The following is a 20,304-nucleotide window of genomic DNA, read 5'->3' as shown; positions in this document are numbered from 1 at the left end:
CCAGTAGAATCTTTACCAAGCCCTGGCCAGTCTCCAAGTTTAGAGACATTCTACGTGTTAAAATCACAAGTCTTTATAAAAGACTGGTTCTGCCTTGTCCTGACCCTGGCACAGATGCCCTCCGTGTTCTTGTTCTGTTAGTACTTTCGGATCAAGATGTCCCAGCTGTCTCTCCAGCGAAGGGCCCTGAGTTCACTTGGGGAGAGAGGTGTATCCCCATATGTCAGTGGGCGCAGGGTGTTAAACACGTGACATGCGGAGGAGTACCAGGCTACCACCAGGGCACTGAAGACGCTCCTCTGTAGCTGGGACCTGTTGGGATCAGGGCCAGGCACCTGGGTAAGGAAGGCTGGTTCCTCCTTAGCTTCCTTCTTGTCAACTCCCCCACCAGCTACCCTCTGCATCTTTGTACCCACAGTCACCTGCCAAGTCCTGGAGATTTCCTTCATGTTTCTCACACCCATCCCATTCTGTCTAGTCTTCTTACCACCCCTTACTTTTTGGCCTTATCCCATCCTGCCTGGCTGCACTGAGCAAGAAGACCCTCCTCACTGTCTCCTATAATCTCCACAGCGTGTGGTCCACCTTACAGAAGATGTCGCAGTACTGCCCCCAAACCCAGTTCAGCCATATCACATTCCTCCTGAAATACTCCGAAGCTCCCAACTACCAAAAAAATTAAACCCATGCCCTTTTCTTTGGCCCTCCAGAACCTGCTTGGGCTTAAAGCTCTTTAGGCTCATCTCTACCTTGTACCATACGATCTGGCTAATAACCATGTGCTGTTCCAGAGTATTCCCACGTTCCTGGCCCTTGACTTTGCTCCCATTGTTCTCTAGGCCATAAATGTCCTTCGTTTCTCACTCACATGGAGCTGCTTTCATCTCAGCTGTAATTTCCTCTGGAGTTCCCACAGTGCCTCCTTTGTGCCTCTTCTGTGAACTTAACCTATCCTACGTGATGCTGAAGTCAACCCCCCATTCCTGCACAGCGCCTGCGCACAAGTCTCTGACTGAGCAGACCCTGGGGATCCTGTTAACCGCCTGCCTTCTGCTCAGAGAGGAAGAACCATGACATTAACAAATTCAAATGCATATGCTACTTCAGTGAGAAGTTAAGGGCTACAACCGCGAAGAGTCTGTACCTGCACAGGTGGTCGCTCACGTGCTGCAAGACCACGGGGAGCAGGATGATCTGGAAGGTGAGTGCCGGCAGGTAGTGGTAAAGGAAGAGTGTCTTCTCCATCATGAAGAAAGGGAGATAATTCACCGCCCAGCCCCCACAGCACAGAGCGCCAGCCAGCACCCAACGCAGCCAGCAATCTGGGAGAAAAGAGTAGCCTCCAACCAGTATTTGCGTGAGTTCTCCAAAAGCTTGTCACTGGACTAACAAGCTGACTGACTCGTCTCTTAAGTTATACAAATAACATTCTTAGTTCTGGTCTTAGTTCCTTTCCTTGCTACTTCCCCCTCTCTGGAGGAGGAGTGGACTGTGTCCTAACAATCCCTGTCCTCTAAGAAAAACCCATCGCCAGAGAGGCCAGGGCCCCAGCCTTGGTGCGTTTATGTAGGATCCTCACTGGCCTTAAGTCTACTGTGCTGTGCTGGCCACCCATCTGGGCCCATCTAGTTTCATCAGGGAGTGCTGAGTGGGGCCGAGACTCTAGTGGGAGCTGTGGAGCAGGGAGTCTGTTGAGAGGATAGACTGAGCCCCAGAGATGAACAGAGGCAGAGTGGTGTGAAGGACCAGCACCACACCCTCTGGGTCTGGTCCAGACCTTCGCGGAGCCTGTCCTCCACTGGGTGTTTTTTCCTTTCTGAGTTAAGGTGAGTTTAGTGGGTTTCTCTTACTTGCAAACAGCCACGGCGACAAACTCTGTTGACTGTTGGCTGGCTCTGTTTCCAGCCCTGTTTCAAGAGTGTGCAGGAAACATGATGCCCTAGGGCAGGGCCCCTGCACTGCAGGCCAGAAAGCTCTTCCCACCTGGTCGTCCTGCACTTTATCTGCGAAGCGTCTAATGCAACGAGGGAACTTAACTGCACTACGACCCTCAGGAAGACCAAAATCATTTATGTCCCCTCATTGCAGAGACAGAAAAATCACCTTAGGATGTACAGTGGGGTTGCTTGTGTGACTTGGGCTGTCATGGAGAGTACCCAGCTGCCACCCAAAATGAGCTCATGGGAACGACAAGGATGGGGCATTCAAAGGAGATAAGTGCAAGGTGTGCTGACCCTCAGGGAGGTCGCGGATGCTTCTTCGCCGTCGGAGCAGGTACCAGAAGAAGAGCAGGGCGTAGGTCACCATGGCGAGGCTGGCCGAAGCCCAGATCGTGATGTTCCCCAGCAGATGGATCTGTGCCTGCGGGCACGCCGGGAGATCTGTTACCTACCTGCCACCTTCTCAGAGAGGGAGAACCCCGACGTTAACAGATGCAAATGCCTGTGCGACTTCCGTTAGAAGTTAAGAGACGCTCTAGCATTCGTTAGCTCTCATTACTAATATGGACGTACCTAGACTCGACGGCAATAAGTAAGTTTTTTTAAAGTTCACAGTGAGACCCTTTTTTTAGGAAGGAACTAAGGTTCTCACCTTTGTACAACTGAACACTGGGAGGAGGTGGGATTCATTTTAATGACTCAGCCGCTCAGAGTGACGTCAACATCTTTCTGAGTCTACCTAAGCGTCCAGAGTAGGGACTCCTGGCACTGGCTCTGTGTGCTTTGTCTCACAATCATCAGCTCTCTACCCAGCCTCTGAGTAAGATTACTGTGAATGTTTATTGGGCATCTATTCCGTGCCAGTGGCCCAACGAAGCTTTCCTTCTGCTGGACGAAGAGAGACAACAGATACACCAACAACGCACTAATAGTCTCAACGCTAACTGCCGTGCAGAAAACAGAACAGGAATATTTTAACAGCCTCTTGCCAGAAGGGGAACAGTACGCTCCCACAAACCAAGGAAGCCTGGCTTTCCTCTGACAAGCTGACATGCTCGGGCCTTACTCCTCAGCATTTGGTGGGAGTACTTACTCTGCACTGTCAATGTGTTTAGAGAAAAGCAAGTCACAGGCTCTTGTTAGGAGAGGCTTTGAAGACCTCTGGGACTTTGTAGGACGCAATTGCAGATCTTAATGTGAGAAGGAATTTTCACGGTATGAGACGAATCTAAGCTGCTGGCTGTTAGAAACATCCACTTACACTGGTCCTGGGGTGCAGCCAATAGGCGATGTTGGTGTCCAGCGTGACCCACTCCAGTGGGGTGGAGCTATACTTGTGCTCTGAGTCATCAGTCCTCAACGTCAGCATCCGCCACTGGAAGAAAGCCAGAGAAGACCTCTTAGACTCAACGCGACAGAGGCCTTCGCTTGTGCAGGGCTTTGTCTAAGGTGTTACAACAAACCTTGCCCCTTTCCTGGATATGCCCCACCTCTGGTTCATCTGGGTCAGCAGCAGAGGCAGTGTGATGCATGATGAGACCTGACTTCTGGCCGGGGTGTGGCCACCCCACCCCGTAGCTTGTCACCTCTGTACAGTAAGTGGACTCCATGCTCTCTAAGGCCACTTTCAGACTCAGCATTCTCTGATTTTACAACCCTGACTTCCTCTAGTGCTCTATTATGTTGAACTCTGCCCATTTTGCCTGACCAGAGGGGCCTAAAAACACCCTGGCAATGTCACTCCATTACACCAATGCACAATCTCCTCAGTCCCTGACTATGCCTGACTGCAGAGCTACAGGGCAGCAATGTTATACGCGTCACTTCTAATTAAGAGCGGAAACATGCATTTTCCTGGTTAGTCTGAGGTCCCAGCTTAAAAGACGAAATTTGTGCAGTTAAGAACTCTAAGGTCAGTGCTTTGCTGAGCGTCCAGTTTCCAGCGAGCAAAGTCAGGCCTCCCTCTGCCTGAGTGTCACCTGCAGTTCCGAGAACCTGGCCATGAAGCTGAGGTTTCTGCTGATGTCAACCTGAGTAGGTGAGTGCAGCTCCAGTTCCCTCTCCTTCTGTTCCTGGCCTGAGAGAACATACCAGAACAAAAGAACGTGAATAGAATAAGGTTAGAGAGCTCAGAATAGAAGCTGTTTCCCCTGCTTTTCAAACAATCCTCAACTACTCTTCATCCACCTGCACCATCCCCTTTAGTCTTCCCCACCTTATGCAATAGCACCCCATTAAGATAAGGTCTTTCGGCCCTTGGAAAGCTCAGCTTGTGGTGGGATAAATTAGCTGCTTTACAAGGGTACCTCAGGGTGAGAAAGGTCTTCAGTTGTTTACCGCTTCACCTAAGTGCAAGGAGGGAGTCTGCTTGTCACAGAGGCTGGAAAACGTGCTCAGCTCCCACGAGAAGGAGCCGGTGTCTATCAATTGGTGTTTTATTGAAGTACATGCACTGGAACTAGTTTTCCCAATCCAGCTAACATCAGTGAGGTCAGGACTCACTTTTCCCGTACCGGTGCTCCTCCACGTTCCACACCATGCTCTCGTGGAAGCCCCTGGACAGCTTCTCCCCAACCACTTCCAGCTGCCGGAACCCCCAGTCAGGGAGATGTGCCCCGCTCAGCTGGCAGAACACGGAAGATAAAAACGGGCATTATGGGAGAGTTCAAGTTCTCTAGGCTTAGGCACATGCTGGCTAGTCACTTTGTCACTCTGTCAGCACCCAGAGAGGGTGGCAGACCTCTCCTGATGGGATCTTTATGTTAGGATTCAGTTCTGAGAAATTATAAAAGCACCCATCCTTCAGTGTAAAATAAACAATAATGACTCCTAAATGTTCCACCTGGAAAAAGCCAGTGTAGCCTTAAGAGCTGAGGAAATAGATTTTGTGAGCCCACAGCTTAAGACAGGCCAAGCCAAAAAGTCAAGCTCTTTACCTTTAAGATGGCAGAAGTGTTCACATGTACAAACCGAACCTCGGACATTATGGTCTTCCAGACATCTGTATCTGATTCTCTGTTGACAATCTCCTGCAAAAACAAGAGACTGTCAATTACTTCATTCGTCTCCAGTTTCCTTAAATGTAAAAATAAAGACCAGTCACAAACAATGAAATTCCCTTAAGTCTAGTGCAAAGGGACACGCCCCCCAAGGGGATGATTCTGGATGTCACTGTGGACATTCTTCACAGTACATGCGGTACCAGACGCTGGCTAGATGCTTGAGGGGCTGCATGAGAGGTTTTAGAAAAGGGATTTAAGAGACTGGTAATCCTCCTTGCTTTTCTGCAAAGCCCATCCACTGAAAGGGCTCAGAGCTCTGGTGAAAAATGGAACTATTTTTTTGTATTTTAGATGAAGGTTTACAGAACGGTTAGTACACACATTGTCGAATGACACTGGCTAACAACCCCATGATGTGTCAACGCTCTCCCTTCTCAACCCTGGGTTCCCTATCACCAGCTTTGAAAAATGGAACATTTCTTAGTCCTTAATCTGCAAACACAAAGATGGCTGAGGTGAAGGTTAGAAAAGGGACCTCACAGAGGGGTTCGTGATACGGAGTTGCTGTTATTAAAAAAAAATTATTAGGGGCCATCAAATCAATTCCGACTCACAGCAACCCCAAGTGACAAAGGCGAACTGCCATACAGGGTTTCCAAGACTGTAATCTTTATGGAAGCAGACTGCTACATCGTTCACCCCCAGAGTGCCTGGTGGGTTTGAACCGCCAAGCTTTCAGTTAGCAGCTGAGTGCTTAACCACTGCAGGGCTCCTCTGATACGGGGTAGTATCAGTAAAAAATACCCAGCATCTGAACAGCATTTTGCATTGCCCTATCTTATCCGATCCTCACAATGACTGCAGGAAGTAACGCAGCTGTCAGAATCAGAGTGGCAAGGCAGAAGCCTCCCGTGTCCTTCAGCCTCGCTACCTGAGAAGGTGGGCAGGTGGTGCTGAAGGTGCTATCGAGGGACTGAGAAGGAGGAGGAGGAAAAAAGAGATCAGCAATGAGCCATTAGTAGCAGGAGAGCAGAAAAACAAATCAAGCACAACCTGGGTGGGGGCAGGAAAGATTTTAAGTAGAAATCGCAAAGGGGGAGCTCCCTATGAGAAAGGAGCGGTGTGCACAGAGCTCCCCTGAAGCGGGGGAACAGTAGAGGAGAGAATGGAGAAACAACACACACAAACATTTGTCGCACAGTGAGGAAAAAGGCAGATGTGCTGGCTATGCACAAAAATGTAAAGTAAGCCTCTGTTCTGGGGTGAGTACTAACCACCCAAATTCATGTCTACCTGGAGCTTCAGAATGTGACCTTATTTGGAAATAGGGTCTTTGCATATGTAATGAAGTTAAAAGGAGGTCATACTGGATTAGACTGGGCTCTAGTCTCATGACTGGTGTCCTTAAAAAGACAGCACAGAAAGACACACTGAGAAGAAGGCAGTGTGACTGGAGTGATACGTCTACAAGCCAAGAAACACCAAGGATTGTGGCAACATTAGAAGCTAAGAGGAAAGCATGGGACAGTGTCTCCCTCAGAGCCTCCAGAAGGAACCAACCCTGACAACACCTTGATTTCAGACTTCTAGCCTCCAGAACTGTGAGAGAATAAAAGTCTACTGCTTTAAGACACCAGTTTGTGGAAACGTGTTACGGCAGCCACAGGGAACTCACACAACCTCTGCAAAGACAGCTTCGCCGAGAGGTTCTACGAGCAGGCACTGTATCAAGCTGGAGGTACAGTTCACCCTGTGGAGACCAAATGGCAGTGGGCTGGTCTAAGTGTAGAAGTGCTGTGGCCAACTGAAGTTGGAAGGCAAGTGTGACTCTTGTTAAGGAAGTCAACCCAGTGGAATTACTGTGATTATAAGACGTTAGCTGTTTTTAGTGCTCATTTCCTTAAACCCACAGATGGTGAGATGGCTCAAGAACTTTTTTCCTGCCACCTTTCGCAGGTGAGCTGTGTGCAGCCCTAGAGAGAGACTTACTCTGTAAGAGGAGGTGTATCCCCTGGTCCCTCAGGAGAGGTGGCCACAGGGATCCTGAGGGATCCCCCACACTCGATGGCCAGGTCTCTCCCTGGGAAACTGGAGCTGAAGGAAACTGTCAATATCCAGGTAAGGATTCATCAGAAGAGATTTCTCCTGGGTTGCAGGAATGTGGCTGGAACCCTCTGCCCTCCTTCAGTGACCTGGTTTCGAGGCTGAGCAAGTGACCCAGTTGGAGAGAACCTTTATCGGGCAGAGCCACCCAGCGGTGACCTACACAGAGCCCAATACAGAGCAAGTGTGGAACATCTTAAAATCTCCCTGTAATCTCATCTTCTCTGATACACAAAACAACTCAGATTAAGAAATTCCACAGAGGAGGAAGTATCTGTTCCCCCATGGAAACATATATGACCTTTTTTACGTAAAAAATCACTTACCTGACTTGACATCTGAATCAGAATTAGTCTAAGCGCAGTCTCAAACACCCGGTATCGGAAAGCGCACATTACTGACTGACAGTCGCAACCCCACACGGGAACTCACCAGTCTCCAGAGGTTCTGGGCGGGCATGGAGATGTTATAGTCAATGTAACAGGAAACCTCCTGGGAGTGGGGGCTCAGAGGGGCTGCGACATCGTGCCTGGAAGACCAAGACAGAGCTTTCGGAGGGAGTTCCTCAAACTGACTTTATTTTAAAACTTCTCTGAGAGGCGTCTACTATTTGTTTAAGGGGAAAAAAGCCACTTTTTGGCACAAAGGCCAGCTCAGCCCTGAAGGACGGCCTGGTCCCAGTCGGTTGTCACAGCCTGAGACTGTCCCTCCTCAAGGCTTGGAGAAAAGGCAACACTGAATAACTTTTCTAGGGTAAAGCACACACTGGTGGGGATCTCACAAGAAAACCAAATGCAGTGTAACAGTGTTTCTTTCAGATGTGAGTCTAAGATTACTCTGTAGGTACCACCACTCCACTTCTCAGCTGAGGAAGCCATGTCTCAGAGGAAGGTAGCCACTCTCACAAGAACTGGGCGTTTCCCATGTTTGAGACCCCAACTCTGATGCAGCCCTGCCCCAGAGCAGGCCAGTGGCACCCTAGCATTGCTTATGCTTTGCCCTGAACAAAGAGAACCACAGAGGAAACCCTAAAGAAGCAGAAGAGGAGGCGGCGGGCATACTCACGTGTTGAGGAGGCGGGTGGTCATGCCGTGGACCAGCTGCACGATGTCTCCGTGCCGGATAGGCCTCGGCGGGTTGCCCACCACCAGCTGGTGCCTGGGAAGGCAGTGGGAAGACCGGTGTGGGCTTCACCTCACAGCTCAGGGCCCTCTCAAAATGACAACACTCACCAGGAGTGTCAGCAGCTACAACTTCTCACACCAAAGACAATTTGGAATTTTGGAGCTTCCCAATCTTGTACCTCACATTAGGTAAATTAGTACAAAAACAAAACATATAAACTGTGTTTAACTCTTTTCTGAAAATGGGTCAGTGTGATTCCAAACATGATTGTGTTTGCAGGGTTACATTTCAACTGCTCTGTATTGTCTGTGAATGCTACAGCAATGGATACACCTTGGATGCCAAGAAATCCTTCTAATGGACAGATGTTCCATCCAATATCTGTTCAATAAACATGTACTAAGTGTCTGTTATGCCTCGGACCCTGGACTGGGTGCTGAGCATATGGTGTCGGACAAGACAGACGTTGCCCATAGCCCTCCCACTATTACAAACCAAAAAACCAAACCTGTTGCCTTTGAGTCAATTCTGACTCACAGACCCTACAGGACAGAGCAGAACTGCCCCACAGGGTTTCTAAGACTGTAATCTTTATGGAAACAGAGTACCACATCTTTCTCCCACGGAGCAGCTGGTGGGTTTGAACTGCCGACCCTTCAGTTAACAGCAGAGCACTTAATCACTGTGCCATCAGGGTGCTACTGCAGTAGGGGGAAAAGACAGACACTGGACAAGTGGACAGGCAGATAGCAGCCACCATATGACAATGGATACAGAAGCCAACGGGGACCGTGGTAGAGAATGGAATGGGGTTGGGGGGACGTGGGGGGTTTGGAGAGGGTGCTCAAGGAAGCCTCCCTGAGTAGTGACCTTCAAGCCTGAGTAAGAGGAGCCAGCCAGGTAGATGCGTTCCAGGCAGAGGAAGCAGTGTATGCAAAGCCCTGCAGCAGAGGTTTGTCTTGTTCTAAAAACACAAGAGGGCTGGTAGGCTAGTGCTGTGAGCAAGGGCAGGCAGGACAGGAGGCTGGAGGCTTAAGCTGGAGCAGATCCTGCAGGGCCTGCAGGCCATGGGGAGGAGCCTGCATTGGATTCTAAGCACAATGACAGCTCAGGGAGGGGTCTGAGTAGGAGAGTGACCTGATGAAATTTACACTGGAGACTACTCTGTGGCTGCTGAAGGCTGGACTGGAGCGGGTAGGAGAGGAAGGAGGCAGTTCGGGGTGGGGATGTAGAGACCTGAATGGTTCAAGATCTTGTTTGGAGGCAAAATCAGCAGGACCTGCTGATGGACTGGATGTGGGAAGAGAGAGGATGACCCGCATCTCTGAGATCTGTGCAAGGGATGCCAGTTTGGATGAGGGAAAAGCAGAGAGGAGGGAACCCCTGTTTTTGTACGGAGTGGGGAAGGACGAGGGGTGGGAGTTTGGGACATGCCTGTAAAACATCCAAGCGGAGACACTGAACAGGCAGTTCCCACACGAGTGTGGCCCTCTGAGGAGTGATCTGAGCTTAACTGACCCTGGAATTATCAAAGCTGCGAGGGTGAACGAGATTGCCCATGAAGCAAGTATAGACAGAGGACAGCGTTCAGGACCGAGCCCTGAGGAGCTGGTCTGATCAGGCCAAGAGGTAAGCTAGGCTCTGGACTCACCTCCCAGGATCCTTTACAATCCACCAGTTGTTGACATCTTTGAAGGGGTAACAGGTTACCTGCTGCTGGTGGGAGCTGCCCCGGCCATTCTCATATCTGCGTGAAGACAGTGACAATGACATGTATCTGGAAGGGGTTAGAGATGGGCCAGTAGGCCTTCCTCCCCAGGGTTCAGCAAAGTGAAGCAGATGTCAAATGCTACCTAGCAAGATGTTGTAGGGCAGAATAAGGAGAAAACAGAGAAGTTTAAATCTCATAGGGGTGGAAGACATGAACCTAAAGGCGCTGAAGCCCAGTGCGAAGCAACCCATACATGGAAGATGCAGAGTGCGTGTGCAGCGGAGGGCGCTAGGGCCCTCTGCTCACAAGGCTTGCTCACATTCACACACAAATAACCAGACCCACTGATGATCAGGGCCTCAGAGCTCCAGCTTCCTCTGTCTAGCAAATGTCTTCATATAAAGTTAAAGTTGATGACACAAGCAACATGGTGTAAACACATTTGTAATCTTCAAACTAACATGGCCACTTTCCTTACATCATGGGGTAGGTGTTCTGGTGGGAATGAAGCCAGCAGGGCATGGGCTTGCCAAAGACACTTCTCAGAGTGACCTGGGAGCCGTAGGCCACCTCCAGGGGCTGGCCTCGTGTGATACGAGCCAGTCCTCCCTACAACAAAGTACAAAAGCCAGCAAGTCAGAGAAAGAGAAACAAACCCAAACTAGCCTTCCTAACAGCCATTCCTCCAAAACTGGAGGGAATGCCTATTCGGGGTGCCTCTACGTCTGGGGGAATAATGAGGTCACTCTCCTCTCTGCTCGATTCTCTCTTTTATATCTCAAAAGAGACTGACTCGAAATATAATCTAATCCTGTAGATTAAATCCTGCCTCATTAACATAACTGCCTCTAATCCTGCCTCATTAACATCATAGAGATTAGAATTTAGAACACGTAGGATAATCACATCAGATCACAAAATGGTGGACAACCACATAATACTGGGAATTATGGCCTAGCCAATAATTATGGCCTAGCCACTTTTGGGGGTCACAACTCAATCCATAACATTGGAGTCCTTACTTCTTGACTTCTTTTTCCTCTCATGCTCATTTGATGATGTTTCTATCAGACAAGCTTTGAATCTACCACCTTCTTTCTAAAGTGGCCACGACTTCCCACTGCTTACCTCCAAGCTGGCCTGGAATGCGCTCGACATGATTTGGTCGTGCGGCCCAGAGCGGTAGAGTAGAATCAAATGGACGTAGAAGAAAAGTAAGTACGTGAGGATTGGGATGATCAATAAAGCCACTGTTCTGGCCAGCAGGTGACAGAACACACAGACCTGCCAGAGATTAAAGAAAAAATCACTTCCCACGACGCATACAGGCACACTTGTTTCCAGATGCCACATGCTTAGAAAGTTAGCGACAGGAACCCTGCCCTCTCTCGCACAGTGCTCCAGATGAGCCTAACGCAGCCCCTGATGTCAGCACCTACGTTTGATAAGGTCTGGTCTCCAATCAGGTGCCAGGCGTGGACGGCAGCAATGCTGAGCACGAGCAAGTATGTGAAAACACCCATGTATTTTATGCTGAAAAGACATGATTAAAAGTAAAATTTTTCAATTTGGTGCTTCCTTAAAAAGCTAGAAATAGACCTAACATACGACCCAGGATTCTACTCTTTGGAAAATACCCTAAAGAAATAAGAGCCTTCACAGGAATGGATATGTAAACACCCATGTTCATTGCAGCACTGTTTACAATAGCAAAAAGATGGAAGCAACCAAGGTGCCCATCAGTGGATGAATGGATAAGTAAATTATGGTATATTCACACAATGGAATACTACGCATCGATAAAGAACGACAATGAATCTGTTGTTAACGTGGTGGAATCTGGAAGGCATTAAATGAAGGCATTATGCTGACTGAAATAAGCCAATTGCAAAAGGACAAATATTGTATGAGACCATTATTATAAGAACTCTAGATAAAGTTTAAACACAGAAGAAAATATTCTTTGATGGTTATAAGGGCAGGGAGGGAGGGAGAGGGGTATTCACTACCTAGATAGTAGACAAAAGTTTTTTTAGGTGAAGGGAAGGGCAACACATAACATAGGGATAGTCAGTACAACCGGACTAAACCAAAAGCAAAGAAGTTTCCTGAATACAATGAAACGCTTTGAAGTCCAGAGTAGCAAGGACAGGGGTCTGGAGACCATGGTTTCAGGGCACATCTAGGTCAAATGGTATAACAAAATGTATTAAGAAAACGTTCTGCATTCCACTTTGGTGAGAGGCATCTGGGTTCTTAAACGCTAGCAAGTGGCCATCTAAGATGCATAAATTGGTCTCAACCCACCTGGAGCAAAGGACAATGAAGAACACCAAAGACACAAGATAGATATGAGCCCAGGAGAAAGAAAGTGCCACGTAAACCAGAGATTCCATCAGCCTGAGACCGGAAGAACTAGATGGTGCCCGGCTACCACCGATCACCGCCCTGACAGTGAACACAACATAGAATCCCTGATGGAGCGGGAGAACAGTAAGATGCAGATCTTAAATTCTCATAAAAAGACTAGGCTTAATTGTCTGACTGAGACTGGAGGGATCCTGACCCTTTCATAGCCCAAGATTGTAACCATCCCCGAAACCAACTCTACAGACATGGATTGGCCTGGACTATAAAAAAAAAAAAAATTTATATTTTTTTATAAGACAGACAATGATGCTGGTGAGGAGTCAAATTCCTGGCTCAAGGAGACACATGAGACTATGTGGGCAACTCTTTTCTGGTGGTGAGATAAGAAGGAAAACGGGGACAGGAGCTGGTTGAATGGACACGAGGAATACAGGGTGGAGAGGAGGAACGTGCTGTCTCATTAAGGAGAGAGCAGCAGGGAGTGTACAGCGGGGTGTGTATGGCTTTTTGTATGAGAGATTGACTTGATTTGTAAACTTTCACCTAAAGCACAATAAAAAAACGTTTCTGTTATAAAAAAAATAATAAAAGTAAAATTTTAATGACACACAGAAATAAGGAGAAAAGGAGCACGTCTAAGAGAAGCATATCAAACTCACCCAACAGCGCAGGAACAAGCAACTCCCGTCAGCATTAGCCAAAACCACCAGCTTGGAGAGAATGGGCTGGAATGAAACAAAACCAAGCAGACAGAAATGGGAATAACTCAAAATATTCCCTAAAGGCCAGCAAAGGCACATGTTTCTCAGAGAAATCTTTGTGGGTCAGTTGGTTCTACTGAGCACCAAGTACAATCCAAATGAATCCCAGTCTCACAAGGTATCAGTCCAGGCAGAATTTTCCTTTTTGTCCACAGAATTTTTCTGTGTTTAAGTTATAGGAAAATAGGGCGTATTTATGAAGTCATGAGCCAAGGGCCAACCTAGGTACAGAAGGGTGTTACACAAGCAGCCCCTCAAAATAAAAAAGGTAGCAGACCTCAGGTAAACAAACCACCCAGATTCTTTTGTCCCGTTTACAAAGGGTACATCACATTTCACATACCTGTGTTTCTGGAGGTTGGAGAACTTCAGGTAGGACAACACAGACAAGAGGTTAAAAAATATGAGTACTGATTCCAAAAGTATTAGCCTTGACTGAGTGATGAGAGCATTCTCTGTATATAAGGATAAAACACATCGGTTTTAAGGTAGGCAAAAGCAAATATATATGGCATTTACAAAAGGCATACTTAACTAAGACCAAGGGCAACATTCCAAAGGGTCACAGACCGTGAGGTGGGATGTTCAGAAATGAGTGGCTGGATGGGAACTGCGGAGGTGAGTTCTTAGGTTTGAATCCTGATGGCCTAGACCTGACTGTATGACCTTGGGCAATTCACTTCACTTTTCTGAGTCTTATTTTTTTGTTTGCAGAAATAATATTGACTTTATATGGCCGCTGTGAACGTTAAAACATTATATAGGCATAGAGGCTCATACAGAGCTGTCACTCCGTAAACAATAATTCTGACTTTCTAGTCTAACTTTCCATCTGATTTAATTTCATTTGTTCATACACCTGGACTGAATATTTAAAAAAAAAAAAAATTATGAGGAGCATCTACTAATTCACATGTCCATCTCAATTAGTCGAGGCCTGGAAATGGTGTGAAGAGGGGAGATTATCACCTAGTGGTGAACCTGGGTGAAGGTGGACGAGTGCTCATGGTAGACCCTGCCATGTTTGGGCAGCAGCACGTTTACATGGCTGCACCTGTGCTAGTAATAACACTGTGACCAGAGCACAACAATCCCATAGCCAAGGGGGTCAGCTGAGAGCCCGAGGAGCCGCACAATCATTTGTGAATGACCTGGATATGCTTCCATCCCATGAGTGGAAGATGCTGCAGGCAGCACGCCTACTAAACTCACAAGCTGTCCTAGACCTAACACTGAAAAGCAGCCCAGGCCAGGGCTTGGTTCTGTCCTTCAGTACCAAGAGGAGGGAGGCAGAGGCCCAGGTCTTACCTATAAGCATCAACAGAGCAGCTCCCATGGCAGCGCAGTGAGAAAAGTTGAGCTCTAACACTATCTGGTAGGCCATGGGGACCAAGAAAGCCCCTGCGAGAGCTGGCAGCAAGCGCAAGGACCAGACAGGCACATTGCTGCTGTATTCTGGAAAAGCAACGACACAGCGGTGCTGAGGACACTGCGCACACCACCTTCATATTCGCAGGTGTGCTTTCAAACAGCATCGCATCACAGCCTCTAAAATGCAAATTTACAAAACTGGGGACCACCTCAGCAATCGAGTGTCCAAACTCTGAGTGAGGGCTTTGAGATCAGCTTTACACATTCAAAAACCCAGCTCTGACTAAGCCTAGGAATGATGACTAAGGATTCTGAAATTAATTTTTTACTTGTTTATAATTTCACCCCACCTATTTCCAAAAATACTGTGGCAACATACAAAATTTGCACATGCAAAAGATGAATGAGATCATATGCCACACATAAAGAGTCTGATTAAGTGTACCAAAAACGAGAGATAAAATAATCACTGTAACTTAACACTAAGACATTTACCAGACTTTTCAAAGTCTCACCTGTACCCAAATAATTTATCATACCTTGGTTTCAGACTAAAAAGCTCTGATCTCTCCACTCTACTGTGTGCAAACTAATAAGGAAGGGAAATGAATATGATCTTTACCTGCTCCAATTCTGTTCCACAAAAAGTTACCATCAAATCCTCCTAAATAACCTAAAACAGAAGATTAATCAGCAAATATTTCTGGAGTACCAAACTGGGGCAGGCAATAGGGAAACAATGATACATAGATAATAAGACATGGTGTCTACACTCGAGAAATTTCACTTCTAAGTTCTAAATGTCTTTGAGGCCAAGTCAAGGGCTGCTTCTCCCACAACAAGCCTACCTCCCAAGGCCAGCAGCATGTGGCCAAACGGTGGTCCACTGTCGTCCAAGAAGAAGATCCGTTTCATGTAAAAAGAGATGTACTGCCCGTAATACACTTCATCAAAACTGAAAACAAAACAAAACTCATATCATATTCAACTATAAATCTTAATTGTAAAGAAAAGGTGTGAGAATACGTGTACCTATGTGTTTCTAGACAACTTGAGGTGAACGATCAGCAAAGGGTGGACCTTTTGCCCCAATTATATCCCATTCACAAATATTAAGAGACATATACATATAATCCACCCATGGGACAGGGTGGAAAATTCAGGAACTTAGGATGCTTGCCTAGTGTAGGCAATTCATCAATGCAGTGGGCACACAGGATATTTGCCAGACACCAACTCTGTTTCTCCCCCAGTTTTTGATTTAGACATGTACTATGAGCCCCCCTGTTGAAAGGCCTCAGGGACCCAAGACTAGGCCCCCTGGTCCACCAGCACACGTCTGTTGACCCAGTGAAACAGGCCCAGGTGTATAAAAGGAAGACAAAGAGGAGCGAACTGCAGTGAGACACTTCCAGACAATCGGGAAAATATGATGATATTAGGAATTACTGTCAATTTCTTAGCAGTAATAATGGTATGTGCTTATGTGACTTTTCTATATTTAGGAATCCTTACAGAGATATATAATGAAATATTTATAAATAAAATATAATGTCTAGAATTTGCTTCAAAATAATCTCCTGCAGGGAGGGGTTGTCTGTGAATTGATGGTGAAGCTGGGAGATGAGTATGTTGGTAGGAGGTCACTATACTATCCTCCCTACTTCTGTATACATTTGAGACTTTTCATAACAACTTAACAAAAAAGAACAGCTACATGTTTAATAACAATAATAATAACAGCAGTCATTTCCCGTTATAACAAAAATCATCCTCTATGGTCAAAGAAGATTCACTTCCAAATTCATCTATCCTCCACCCTTCAGGGTTTGACAATTATCGAAGACTAATAGCCAGATCCTCCAGCAGCCACCATGGTTCTCCCCTCCACTGCCCCTGATAATATGCCCAATTTCACCTCCTACGGCCCTAGGCAGCAAGATTCCAGGGACAAACTGGCTTCTCCGTTTGTCGCCAAAAACACATCACAAAGAAGCCCAGCATCTCATCCTCCCATGTGTACTGTTTAAAAAGGCACTTCGTATCACAAAAAGTACTGAACAAATTACAGTTTTTGGGGGGCTCAGCCAGGGAACAGAGACTTGAGTTGTTTGGCTTACACCACAGCCCGAGGATAGGTGAGTCGCCACAGTCTACTCAGTAACCCCACCCCAGTCAGAGCCACGACATTCAGGTTGATGTCCGCTGTCACCACTAGCGGATGCCTCAAAAATCCCAACATCTTGTAGACAAGCAGGCTCAGGAGGATGCCCTGGAAAAGAAGAGAAGAGCTGTCATAGAGAAATGGCAGCAACCCTGAAGGGCTCAGCGAGGCTACAGAAAGGACACCAAGCCACCCTGGCTCCCAGATGCACCCAGGTGTAAGCACAGCATACTGAGGAAGTCCAGAAAGTCAGGAAGAGCTTGTGGTACGTCACAATTGGGTGGTCACTACAAGTCTCACCACTACTGCGTTTTCCAAGCAAAGAAACAATGCTACACTAAGGTTAATTTAAAGATCCTTGAGGTGGGGAGGGCGAAGGGGCAGCAGCAGTAAACCACGGCTGGAATTCAGGAATCTCAGGACTGAACACTCACTCACTTCAACAACTCATTCCAAACACCTGCTGAGCACTTCCTGGGAGGAAAAAACCAGCTGCCATCAGGTCAGCTCTAACTCAGGGCGACCCTGTGTATGCCCGGTTGGAACTGTGCTCTGTAGGGTTTTCTTTTTTAAAATATTTTATTTTTGTTGTTGTTGAGAATACACACAGCAAAAATATACACCAACTCAACAATTTATATATATATGATTCAGTGACTTTGATTACACTCTTCAAGTGAGTCGTGCAGTCATTCTCACCCTCCTTTTCTGAGTTGTTCCTCCCTCATTAATATTAACTCATCGACCACTAGGGTTCCTGTCTTATCTTTTGAGCTGCTGTTGTAAGATAGATCTTAAAAGAGCATAATGCTTAAGGCAGACATTCTTTACTAGTGTAGCTAAACTATTATTTGGGTTTTAGGAGACTTCAGGAGATGTTTTTGGTTTAAGGTCTAAAAATTATCTTAGGGCAATAGTTTTCAGGGTTCATCCAGCCTCCATTGTTCCAGAAAGGCTGGATTCCATGAGAATTTGAATTGCTGTTCTGTATTTCCCCCTATGATCAGGGTTCTTTTACAGGCTCTCTGATTGCAGTGTTCAGTAATGGTAGCTGGACACGATCCAGTTCTTCTGGTCTCACGGCAAACAAGGCTCCACAGGGTTTTCAAAAGCTGGGTTTTCAGAATTAGATTGCCAGGTCTTTCTTCTGAGGAGCCTCTGGGTAGACTTGAATCTCCTACCTTTTGGTTAGCAGCCAAACTGCTTAATAGTTTGCATCACCCAGGGACTCCCTCTGGGGAGGAAGACCACTGTGAATGAAGGAGATGACCTCCCTTGCCTGAGAGGGACAGGCAGCATGGCCACAAGTGACCTTGACTTTGGGCACCTCCTGGGGTGCCAAAGCAACCACTTACTGCTGGGTGACCTCGATCTTCCTGAGCCTCAGAGCCTCCCCATCTCTGAGGATACATCTATCCCCAATGACCCCTTTCACTCCCTGTGGCAGCACCATGCCCTGGGCACCCCCATTCTCGCCCAGAAGGCACATCTGCCCCCTTTCTGTTCTGAAACTGCATTCACCTGCCCCCACACACCCAAAGGCTGCATCTGCCCTGTGCTCCACCTTTCTTCCCAGAGGCCGAATCTGACTCTGACCTTCCCTGTCTCTCCCCAAAGCTACATCTACTCTGGATGTCCCTCTTCTCTCCCTGGAACTGCATCTGTGCTGAGCTGAGTGCCGCTTTTTGCTCCCTGACACATTATCTGCCCCAGAAGGACCCCCTTCCCCAGCCACACCCCTTCCTTTACACAGGCCGCATTTGCCCCGGGCTACCTTCCTTCCCCAAAACTTTATCTGCCCTGGGCGCCCACATTTTTTCTGAGTCTGCATCTGCCTCCGGGCACCCCATTCTTACCCCAAAGCTACATCTAGCTTCTGGAACTCCCTCCCTTCGCCAAAGCTACTTTCACCTCTGGCCACTCGCTTCTCTTTCCAAAGTTTTATCTGCCTCCAGCGTTCCCTTTCCCATTCTGAGGAGGCACTTCTCGCATCCCCGGCTATATCTGATCCTGGGCTCCCTTCTTGCCCCGTGGCTTCATCTTCCCAGACACCTCCTACCTCCTTCTTCCTTTTCTCCTAAAAACGGCATCCGCCCCCGGGCCTCCTTACTTCTCCAGGGTTCCATCTGTCCCAGACCCTCTTTTACTCTCCCAGAGGCTGCATCTGCGCTGGATATTCCCTTTACCGCCCCAAGGCTGCATCCTTCCCCTGACGCTCCCATTCTCAACCCGAGGCTGCACCTGCCCTGGGAGCCCCCTCTCTGCCTCAGAGGCTGCACCTGGCCCCGGCCCCGCCCATCCCGGCCCCCCGCTCCTCCGCAGGCCGCGCACGCGCGTCCCGCACTGACTCTCCCGAGCCCCCACTGAGCTCTCGTCTCAGGACCCCCCAAACGTACTTGTTTTTCTCCGAGTCCCCGCAGAGCTGCTCCCCGCGCCTCGCCGCGCCTCCGAACGGCCTGGGGGTCTGACCGTTGGGTGCTGTCGCAGCGCGCGCCCTCCTGAGCCGCTCGGCACTCGGACCGCTCACCGTCCGGCTCGACGCTCGATTCGCCGCGTCTGCTGAGCCGAATGGCCGCAGCGCGCTTGCGCACTAGGCTCATGATGCAAACAGGAGTCGGGGGTGTAAAACCGAAGGTAATGTCGTTTCTCCCCTAAGGTTATCGTTGTTCACTGCTTTGGTGTTCCAGATATTTCGGTGGATGTTAGACATATGCATCTTTCTAAAAACACAAACGGAATCATGTACATATTTTACTCCTTTCTTTTGCACTTAATATGCCACGGAGATTATTTACTACGTCAGGACATAGAGATCTACTTTTTAAAGCGTCTGCTCAAAAGTCCTTTATTTGGATGAACCAGTTTCTAGCTTCTTGATGAACAAAGGTCGCTGCATTTCTCACATGCACGTTAATTCCCTACCAGAGGCAGGATCAGGGTTACGTTGCCGTCAAGTCGATTCGGACTCATAGTGACCCTATAGGTCAGAGTACAACTGTCCCATAGAGCTTCCAAGGAGCGTCTGCTGGATTTGAACTGCGGATCTTTTGGTTAGCAGCTGTAGCACTTAACCACTAAGCCACCAGGGTTTCCAGGAGCAGGGGACGGGCATTTAAAGTGGAAGTACGTGGTGAGTGCGCCGCTGACGGACCTCACCAGAAGCCCGGGGAAGGGCCACTCTCCCGAGCGGCCTCACCCACGTGCAGCGGCTTCAGGACGTTCCAAGTCTCTCTCTCCAGCTGGGTCAACCCAACTTCTTTTGGGCATCTCCCCTGAACGTCTCGTGGTCAGGTCACGCTCTGCAGAATCGTCGCTCCTCCCTGCCAAGCCGCTCAGACTTCCTGGTGTTCATCACCCACCAGGAGCTTCAAGAGCCAGACACGTGACTTTTCGTTAAATGAATGCATTCTTCCCATTTTTTCACTGGAATGTGTGGGACCCAGGGCCATTAGCTTAAAAAACACAACTCAGCTGATGGATTACTCTTCTCCCCCGACCCCGTTCCTGATCCCCTAGTCTATTTGTATATTAATACATATGGACTTTTAAAGGAAGACTGCAGAGGTAGTAACTTGGATTATGGTTACGGTTTCCAAAGCTTTTCCCCCCACATATACTAGCATTAGATGCCATCTACAAGCATTTAACGTTGTAGCAAATGTTGGTCCTCATATTCCCCCTCATGACTCACCGCAGGTCGTTCTGCCTGGGAAGAGGCCAGGGGCTTATCTGGGCCTGGGGTGGGGGAGCACATGCT

General features: G+C 48.0%; 1 protein-coding gene across 2 annotated transcripts; it reads right to left on the bottom strand.

The window, feature by feature from the left end:
* Positions 1-137: 137 nt before the first annotated feature.
* Positions 138-19,799, bottom strand: POMT1 (protein O-mannosyltransferase 1). Of its 2 annotated transcripts, none has more exons than XM_049895667.1 (20): positions 18,944-19,799; positions 16,504-16,655; positions 15,232-15,338; positions 15,006-15,056; positions 14,321-14,467; positions 13,356-13,467; positions 12,911-12,976; positions 11,321-11,414; positions 11,010-11,165; positions 10,360-10,490; positions 9,822-9,917; positions 8,111-8,203; positions 7,478-7,574; positions 4,877-4,969; positions 4,443-4,563; positions 3,920-4,017; positions 3,202-3,315; positions 2,235-2,361; positions 1,145-1,322; positions 138-312 (listed from the first exon to the last, which is right to left on the bottom strand). In XM_049895667.1, exons 1-20 carry the CDS (start codon positions 19,145-19,147, stop codon positions 138-140), a joined length of 2,412 nt encoding a protein of 803 aa, XP_049751624.1. In that variant the 5' UTR covers positions 19,148-19,799. The 2 variants fall into 2 exon arrangements, with proteins under 2 accessions (XP_049751624.1, XP_049751625.1); XM_049895668.1 differs by lacking the exon at positions 18,944-19,799 and adding an exon at positions 18,658-18,830.
* Positions 19,800-20,304: the final 505 nt, after the last annotated feature.

The sequence above is a fragment of the Elephas maximus genome, chromosome 9, assembly GCF_024166365.1.
Source record: "Elephas maximus indicus isolate mEleMax1 chromosome 9, mEleMax1 primary haplotype, whole genome shotgun sequence".
Taxonomy (NCBI): domain Eukaryota; kingdom Metazoa; phylum Chordata; class Mammalia; order Proboscidea; family Elephantidae; genus Elephas; species Elephas maximus.
Note: the sequence above shows the minus strand (reverse complement) of the source record. Positions and strands in the feature narration are given on the sequence as shown.

Coding starts and splice junctions, on each gene's coding strand:
- POMT1 (XM_049895667.1), bottom strand. CDS start 19,147: ATGAGCCTAGTGCGCAAGCGCGCTGCGGCCATTCGGCTCAGCAGACGC. Junction 10,491..11,009: donor CATTCCAGGCCAGCTTGGAG/GTAAGCAGTGGG, acceptor ACTTTGTTGTAG/GGAGGACTGGCTCGTATCAC. Junction 4,564..4,876: donor ACACTTCTGCCATCTTAAAG/GTAAAGAGCTTG, acceptor GTGTTCTGCCAG/CTGAGCGGGGCACATCTCCC.